Raw genomic sequence first — 9,473 nt, 5'->3', positions numbered from 1 at the left:
AAGTTACTACACTATGTGGCGGTTTTTTAATATGTGACGCAAAAATAATAGATACAATGGCTGAATTTTTCGATTCAATTTTTGTGTTTTTTTCTGTAAATTCTAAGTCTAGCAAATAAAAACCTGAATTTGTGGTAAATTAAAGCAGGAAATTTTGATTGAAACACTATGCTAGTTCTACAATATGTGTTGAATACACATCCTAAAAATAGCAAACAAAATGCAACACATATTTCAACATTACTATAGTATCAACTGGATTAATTTTGCATTTACTAGAGAGTCAGCAAGAGATAGAGAGAGATAGAGAGAGAGAGACCGAGCAATATGTAGCAGTAGGGTTTGCAATTCCTGTTCAAAATTTCCGATCTACCCCCTAGGCACACAACTATTTCTTCCAAAAAAATGTCTTTTTTCTTTTCAATTTTGGTTAGTTTAGTAAAATAAATTCAAACTCGGTCAAAATTTGTTCAAATTTATCCCTTCTTTTCCCAAAATAGTAAAAAATTAAAACCCAGGAGCAGCAGCAGCTAGCATAGGTGTAGACATGTCTGTGTGTCCCTTTCTCTCTCAAGGGATAGGTGGAGCTAAGCTAGAGAGAGAGAGAGAGGGGAAGGCTAGATAGAGGGACAGCTCGGTCTGGCGTATGTCCAAAGGTGTTTCGTGTGTGCCTGGAGAACCTTTTCCTTTCTATCTCTTCCCTTCCTTCAGTTAAAGCCATATCAAACACATGGAATTCCGGTCTCCAAATCTTTATTAATTGCTTCCTCAAAACCCCCTCTTGCCCCCTCTCTCTCTTCCCTTTCCTCTCTCCTCTTCCTCTTCTTCTTCTACCTCCCTCTCCCTCCCCATGTGAGTGATCCTGCTACATGTTACATGTGATCATGCACAGGTAGGTGAGCTCTAGCCCCTGATCAAGGAGGTGCAAGCTTCTACTGCCATCTTTTCGGCGAGAAGGAGATCGAGGAAGAAGATCAGAAGCTCAGGTAGCCGCCATGGATGGTGTGGTAGCAGAAGATCAAGCAGGCGGCAGCGGCAGCGGTCACCGCCGCCTCATCGGATCGAGGATCGAGGAGCACCGCAAGTACATGTCGGAGGAGAGCTGCTGCCCGAGGTGCGGCCACAAGATCGACCGGAAGCTGGTACGCGTGTGTGTATCACACTTTGTTAATTAACCATGTTTAATTAATAGTTTGCTATATATGTGTGTTGTTTGTGTGTCTGAATTCTGAATTTTGTTGGAGTTGTTGATGCCTGAATTTTTCGTGTGTCTGTGAAGGACTGGGTGGGGCTACCGGCCGGTGTGAAGTTCGATCCGACGGATCAGGAGCTGATTGAGCATCTCGAGGCGAAAGTCCGGCCCGGCGGCGAGGCGGCGGCACACCCGCTCATCGACGAGTTCATACCCACCATTGAAGGGGAGGATGGAATCTGCTACACCCACCCTGAGAAATTGCCAGGTTAATATGTGCAATTGATTAATCAAGTTCAGTTCTTCAAAAGGATGTTTAATTGTTGTTGTTGTTTTTTTTTTGTGTTTTGGAGGTTTGCACTTTCTGTTTCTTTTACTTGCTTCAGTTTTTTCCACCATTTCTTTCTTCGGTTTCTTTTTCCCTTTCTGTTTCGGTTCATATCTTCTCCTCTCCTTGTATCTCGCATTTCTAGAATTGTTTTAAATGATACTTGATAGCTAAGCATGCATACTCCCCACACACACCAAAAAAAAGAGAGAGAATAAATGGCATCAATGGTAGATTTAATTTGCAAGTGTGTAATGCACTGTAGGAATCTAGCTTGTGCAAGAAGGGAAACAGTGGTACACCAAATCTTCCAGTACATGTACTGCATGTATAGCTAGTCAATCAATGTGTTGTTGTTGTGGCAGCACATCTCACACACCCTCTAAAAATTTGAAAAACACCATCTCTCTCTCTCTCTCTATCTATCTCTAGAAGAGAGAATGAAATGTGACATGAGATCTTTCCCAGCCCCTGCACATCTTCCAAAGTTAGGTTTTGTCCTCCTCCCAAGGTTGTTATATCCTCCAAACAGCCAATGGCTTAATTGACCATTGCATCATCACTCAAATCCTTTTTTCCCTTTTCTTTTCTTTTCTTTTTCTTTTTTTTTCAAAAGAGAAACAGACAGTAGCTAGCTAGCTAGCTAACCAGACATGGAAAAAAATGGCGGGCACTTGCTGACGTGTGCTTCCATCCATGCAGGTGTCAGCAAGGACGGCCTGAGCAGGCACTTCTTCCACCGCCCATCCAAGGCCTACACCACCGGCACCCGCAAGCGCCGCAAGATCCAGCCGCCGGCGGCCGCCGCCTCGTCGGGCGGCGGCGGTGGCAACGCGTCGTCGTCGTCGTCGGCGTCGGCGGCTGCGGCGGTGGCGCGCCATGGCCATCAGCAGCAGCAGCAGCAGCAGAGGAGCGAGACGCGGTGGCACAAGACCGGGAAGACGCGGGCGGTGGTGGGCGGCGGGCGTCAGCGCGGGTGCAAGAAGATCCTGGTGCTCTACACCAACTTCGGGAAGCACCGCAAGCCGGAGAAGACCAACTGGGTGATGCACCAGTACCACCTCGGCGAGGCCGAGGAGGAGCGCGACGGCGAGCTCGTCGTCTCCAAGATCTTCTACCAGACGCAGCCCAGGCAGTGCGCCGCCGCTGACGCCGCCGCCACCGCCTCCGCCTCGGCTGTAGATAGGAGGACAACGTCGTTGAGGGACCGTGCGGCGGCGGCTGCCGCCGCAGCTGCAGCGGCGGCGCCAATGGCTTCCGCTAACGTCAGCGTGGCCGCGTTCCACGGCGGCGCCGCCGGCATTGATGAATTCAGCTTCGCGCAGTTCAGGAGTAGCTTCGAGGAGGTGAGTGATCGATCATTCCCTTGTTAATTAGAGATTTAGAGTTTAGCAGTTGCTAATTTGGGGATTTTGATGATTCCTTACACAGTAAAAGTAATACTCCCTCTGTCCTCTCGGAATAAAATTTATTTCTTAGGATGAATCTAGACAAATGCAGTGCTGGTTCAGATTCATCTCCAAAAGTTATTTCTTTTTAGGACTGCCTACTTACCTTTTGACGCTTGCATACTATAGGGTTTAAAATATCGATCGAACAGCTTAAAAGACGAAGGGGGGATTTCGGTAAATATCTTGAAGGAGTAATTAAGATAGAACTTATGAAAATGAAATGAAATTTGTAAGAGATAAACTAAAGTGAAATTAAATTAATTCATCAAAACACATGAAATTATAATGAAACATGTAGAAAATACTGAATTCGCTTATGATTGCATTTAAATTCAGCATTTTATACCAAATCAGTTCAAGCCATTAGTGAATGGGACAAGATTTATAGTAACCGCCGAGATCTTTCCCCTTTATTTCTAGACCATTGGATGTTCAACCTCTAACTACAGTCGAGATTAAGTTGATGAAGAAACATAAATATGAAAGTATCTAAGAGGAAAATAACATACATGAACACACGAACCTCTGTATATATATCTCGCAATAAATTTTTCGATATATGTACCATGAAATATAATAATTTCACATATATTTGTCCTAGACTGTGAATATTGGTCAGATGGTGGGACTATTTTGTCGTTTTGTATATATTGACTTTTTACATATGGGGACAATTGAGAAATCGAATTCGCATATATTTCTATTAGTTATTGGACCACTATAAATAATGCAATTAATGTTTTCTTTCATTGTATGTAGGTTGCTTGTAGAAGAAGGTTTCCTTTTTCTTGGTCAGTGAAATGTAGGTAGGAATAGGATGAGATGTTTTTGTTTGGGAGGGTACAGTCATTGGGATGACAAGGCTAATTTTCTGTGCGCGTCCGGATCAATCTGACCTTACAATATGGTAGGATGAGAAAAGATTTCTTCAGGTGAACAGTACTTGCTTAGCTCTGAGATCTTACCTAAATTGATAGATGTATCTGACCTATATGCAGAATTGAAGTAAGACATGGTCTTGTCATACAATTAAATATCAGTTGAAATTAGGAACAAAATCACTAACATAAACAGGACTAGGGACACATATAGACTTTCAGGAACGATCTTGAATCTGGTAGTTATATGTACCTGGTAGACAATCTGAATAGCATCAATGCTGTACTTAATTGGGACATATATATATACATAGTAGTATAATACAATAAATTTTGTGCACACAGCAAGCAACCCTAATTAATTGCATGATCTGCATATACTACTCACCCATGTAAGCGTGCTATGATGAATCTAACAGCAAAAACTAATGAACAAAGAGAAAACCTCTAGGTTATCAATTAATTTACTTCGCTTTCCAAATTGGCTCACCTTCCCCTATCTACCAAAAAAAAAACTGACAGATATAATAAATTAATTAATCCATCAGAATTTCAGGTGTGATGATGGTCGTGCAGCACAAACCTAATTAATTTATATATCCAAGTATATATAACTGATTAATTCCTACATGTATTTACTTACTATATATTTGCAAGTAATTAATTTACATGTTGAATTAATAAATTATTAATCTAAACTACACAGGCGGGAATGGGAGCGTCGTCGTCGGATCACCAAAGTGCTATGGTTGATCAGCGGCGGCGGCAGCAGCAGCACGACGACGACGAGCACGACCACCGGCGCGGCGGCGGCGGCCACCACTACGTCGGGCAGCAGCAGAGCGTCGCGGCGACGTTCCACGTCGTCAGCTCGCCGGCGGACCCCATAGCCAGGCTGATGTCGCCGCCGCCGGCTCACCAGGGCACCGTCATGCTCCGGCAGCCGGAGCCGCCGTATATTTACCATCACCAGGTACACGATCGTAGTAGCTCGCTAAAAATAACGACGTTTTGGACTTTTCAAATACAAATTTGACTAATAATTTAATTCTCTTTGGTTATACATTTGAAAAGGTTATACAAGTGTGATATATATTGCGAAAGAATTTGTTATGATAAACTTAGCTAGCTATATAATTTTTATATGCTTAAGACGAGTGACTTTAGCGTGGTGTCTACTGGTAATATTCTAAATCTTACAACATAATTCTTGTGATCATTGGGACGTAGTAATAGATTCGAAATTAGCACGTACTACACTTCTTTTGGCATTGTAGCCCTTGTATTAAGCCACGTACGTCATGATATATATCCGTATACTTCTATTAATTATTAATTAGTATTGTGTATATATAGTAATTGACTGTCAATTAGTCCTATTAATTAATTGTTTGGTCTGATTTGCGAGAAAATGATCAGCAGGAGGATGAACGGCCACACCAACCGCGAAAGTTTGATGGGAGGTCGACCTCTGGTTCTGGACTGGAGGAGGTGATCATGGGCTGCACCTCACGGAGGTCCAAAGGAGGGGTACGTAACCATATATTTCACGTATATATACATATCTCTCTCTCACACACAGACTGCAGATACATACTCTGATTTTATATGCTTTACATCCATCTCATGTACGGTTGCACATCCAACAACTTGTTTGATCGTAGCTAGTGGCATTCACGTTTAACACGGTGCTTAGATTTATCTGATATAGTTAGCTACTCCCTCCATCCCAAAACACAATAACTATATATGTATCTGGATAGAGATTTATCTAGATAGATACATATATAGCTAAAATATGTTTTATTTTGGAATGGTGGTAGTATTACTACAGCTATTTAAGAATGTATATATAGTTGTGTTCTAATTTTAGGAATAAGCACAAGAAAAGTATAAAATGTATTTTTTCTAATAATAATAATAATAATAATAATAATAATATCATTTCTAGCTATGTGTACGTGTTGTACATGAGTGGAGTTTTCTTTTTATTAATATACAAAGGGTGATTTTACGGTCCTTGAGTTAGTATGGAGTATCCACATTATTTGTTACTCCCCCCGGGCTGATAATACTTGTCGTTTTAGACAAGGGTAAGGTCAAACTTTATAATCTTTGATTATAAATCATTTTTAAAATATTTGTCTTTTAAATATGGTGACTACATGTATAGATTAGTCTTAAAAAGTACTTTAATAAAATCATATATTGTTAACACTTTTATACATATTACAACGGAAAATAATGGTCAAAGTTGTTTTTTGGAGACCGTGCATGCTCTTGTCCAAAACGACAAGTATTATCAACTGGAAGGGAGTATTAATTTGTGTTAGCTCCTGATGCACTACAAAAGTACGGAGAGACACCACAATTTACACCATAATGTGGTACTTTTCTGTACCTCTAAAGAAAGTAGTAAAAAAACTATTGTGTGCAAATAATATACACCTTTAATTAGCATGTAAACATGTAACTGCACATGAATTTTTTTTGCTTAATTTGTAGTGAATTTATAGCTAGCTAGTTACTATTTCTATAACTCTTGAAGATGAATTTATAATGGTGGGAGAGGGTAGGGTTGGAAAAGCCATCAACCCGGGTTTTATTCAACGTGCATACTTTTTTTTTAAAAAAAAAACAACATTGTTTTATTCAACCTGACATTTCACATATAGCATCAGGGAACGTGCATACTTTTTTAAAAAAAAACCAACATTGTTTTATTCAACCCGACACTTCTATTTAGCTGTTCCTTGTGCTATTTTTCATATGGTAGAAGCTAGTTTTTCGTCATAAAATATTCCATTCAGTTATACAAAACAATGTGGATTTGGAAACTTATGCATTTGGCTAGCGGTTTGTATTATAATATACTTGTAAAGTTGTAACGCCTAGCGTGATTATGTTATTTGGATGAAATTTATGTGAGAAAATATAATGGGGAAATGTAGCTTTGTCATTTATGATGGCATTTTTTTCCATGCCTGCATAGAAATATTTGACAACCATAATGCATTCATATTTTTTCCCGGAAAGTTGAGTGTCCTAATTTTGTTCATGGTGAAAAATGCATTATTTTATTATTTGATATCTAAGGCACATTATATTTTGTTGGGCGACCAAGTACAAGATTATGTGTGTTTCTCTTTTTGTCTTTTAAATAATATAACATATAGCCTCTTGCATCTGGGTAAACACTCTTTAATTAATCTTTTTTTAACTGTTTTTTTCTCTCCAGGAAACATCAGGTGGTAAGGATGGCACAGAATGGCAGTACCCATCCTTCTGGCCATCTGACAGCCAGGATCATCATGGGTAAAAGAGCAACGTATCTAGCTGCACCTTGAGTATGAGTAGTAGCCAATCTCGGTGAGGCAACCAAAAGCAAAACAAGAACCCTGACAACATCATTACTACCATGATAGGAGCAGCATACATGCACTATATACACTCCTACAAGACTAAAAGCTCACCAGCTTAGCACATAGCATAGGAGGCAGGAGTGGCTTCCAAGAAACACACAAAAGGCAAAGTTTGCAACAAAATCCAACCCCCTAACTTTTATCCCCCCCTTCTCCCTCTATCTCTCTCTTCCTCCTCCTCCTCCTACTTCATCTTTCTCTTCACCCAATGTGTCTGGATAACGGGATGGAAGTTTCATTTGAGTGCTCAAATTTACATGTCTAAAGAGACAAAGATGATATTGAAGCAAAGCAAAAGGGAGAGACAGAAAAAGAAAAAGGAGAGGAAAAACAAAGGTGACATCACAAGGAAGGTTAGTTAACCGTCGGTTGCTCAGGCGGATTGATGCGAAATCATCACCGCGATCATTGTTTACCGACACCTTTCCGACAAAGTGATTGAATGTTAGTCTAATAATCAGGAGTATTGATAAATATTTTATTACTTTTGTTGTATTGATTTGATTGGTTAATATTAATTGTACACCATTACCCTTTTCCTTTTGTCTTATACTGAGAAAAGAAGCTAACATGTTGGAAAAAGAATGAAAGGGTCAATTTGTAAAGATGGCACAAGTTCTCATTTGATTGGTCCATTTGTTTCTACAGATTTGAATTTTTTATAGTTTCTCAAGATACACATTTGCCAAGAAATATTCCATGAACAAGGAAACTCTAAAGATTTCTAGGTATGCATGGCTAGCTTTAGTTCCAAAATCTTCCTTTTTCCTAAGGAATATCTTTAATTGGTTCCAAAAACTCCTCAGTGGCATGCATGAGGAGGGAATAAATGTTTCCATATTCTTCTGTGATTCTGTCACATGCAAAAGAAGAGAGCTAGCTAGGCGCAAAGAAAAGCTTGTCATATCTCTTGCTATAAACGAAAAGCTTGATCTTACCCTCTTACTCCTTCTGTACCTCTTTCCTCTCTTGCTTTTGATTTCTTTTTTTTTTCTTTCAAAAAGATTTTAATTGGACCATGGGCAACGTTAAAATTGCTCTCTCTGCATGTGTTTAGTATTTTGCATTCTGGCATCTTGTCAGAATCGAAGTTGCCGGAGAATTTCCCAGTGTGTGTAGTGGAGGGAGAATATGATGAGCATGGCAATGCATGGATGAACCTGATACTGCCCTTTTCAGATTCCTCCAAACTGAGATTAATGTGAATGTGTGAATGAAATGTAATCACCTTTTAATATCAGTACCACTTCTTCATGGCGAGAGATATGACAGGTTGTACACGCATTTGGCGTACGTAAATATTGCATAAATGACACTGATTAATTTCTTTTAGTTTTAGTTCGAACAAATACTCAGTGCAAACAGTTAAATGTGTGGCATTAGGGGTGCGGAGTACGTCGGTATAACTGAACAAAAGGTCCAGGTAGTTCGGTTTTAGAAAAATCGTTCGATCTATGAAAATAGGAAACCGAACTTTGTCAATAGAAAATCATGAACTGTGATAGTTCGGTCAATCGAACTGTCGATCGGTTCGGCGGCGAAACTAGCATGTAGCAATAGCGGGCATCATGAGGGAATCTGTTGGAGAGAGAGGCAACAATGAGGGAGGGTCGTCACAGATCTACTACAAGGGAGACCGCTAGGGGGCGGACCTAGGCTCTGAGGGCCAATTTGGATTGCTACCCTACCAAAATTTGCCCTACCAAAATTTTGGTAGGGTAGCAAACCAAACACCTCTACTAAAACTCTACCAATGCTATAAATTTGGCTTTGCCTATAAACTTATCTCTTATGGGTAAATTTTGGCTTCAATCCAAATAAACATTTTCAACTCTACACTACCAAAATTTTGGTAGTACCAAAACTTGCCCAAGATTTGGCACTACCAAAATTTGACATCAATCCAAACATGCCCTGAGTAACCTGGGTGTGTTTGGCCGCTTGAGACAAAAGGCCCATAGAGCACTCTGATATTTCACCATGTAAATTTTTATTGGGCCGAAATTCTAATGGAGCGGCTTGGGCCTTGGCCCATTTATGTGTCCACCCCTAGAGACCACAATGGCTTATCGGGCTATGATCCAATGTTTTTTTTTTTCATCCTCTTTGTCTCGATTTGGTTTGTGCTACTCCGAAATATGCAAATCATTTGATGCTTAAAAGTTAAGGTACCTGTGGTAGCAGCCTGAAGAGCTGAGTGAA

General features: G+C 40.1%; 1 protein-coding gene across 2 annotated transcripts; it reads left to right on the top strand.

Moving 5' to 3' along the window:
* The first annotated feature begins 659 nt into the window (after positions 1–659).
* LOC9268992 (NAC domain-containing protein 75) lies at positions 660–7,906 on the top strand. 2 transcript variants are annotated; one of them, XM_015786409.3, is made up of 6 exons: positions 660–1,142; positions 1,280–1,460; positions 2,223–2,866; positions 4,556–4,822; positions 5,272–5,379; positions 7,088–7,906. In XM_015786409.3, exons 1-6 carry the CDS (start codon positions 996–998, stop codon positions 7,166–7,168), a joined length of 1,428 nt encoding a protein of 475 aa, XP_015641895.1. In that variant the 5' UTR covers positions 660–995; the 3' UTR covers positions 7,169–7,906. The 2 variants fall into 2 exon arrangements, with proteins under 2 accessions (XP_015641895.1, XP_015641894.1); XM_015786408.3 differs by having other exon boundaries at positions 5,269–5,379.
* The last annotated feature ends 1,567 nt before the right edge of the window (positions 7,907–9,473 follow it).

The sequence above is a fragment of the Oryza sativa genome, chromosome 6, assembly GCF_034140825.1.
Source record: "Oryza sativa Japonica Group chromosome 6, ASM3414082v1".
In the NCBI taxonomy this organism is placed as follows: Eukaryota; Viridiplantae; Streptophyta; class Magnoliopsida; order Poales; family Poaceae; genus Oryza; species Oryza sativa.
This window is presented reverse-complemented; position numbering and strand designations above follow the sequence as displayed.

Bases quoted from the DNA above. Each gene is read 5' to 3' on its own strand.
- LOC9268992 (XM_015786408.3), top strand. From the start codon at position 996: ATGGATGGTGTGGTAGCAGAAGATCAAGCAGGCGGCAGCGGCAGCGGT. The intron at 1,143-1,279 runs GTACGCGTGTGT...GTGTCTGTGAAG, and splicing joins ACAAGATCGACCGGAAGCTG to GACTGGGTGGGGCTACCGGC. The intron at 2,867-4,555 runs GTGAGTGATCGA...TAAACTACACAG, and splicing joins TCAGGAGTAGCTTCGAGGAG to GCGGGAATGGGAGCGTCGTC.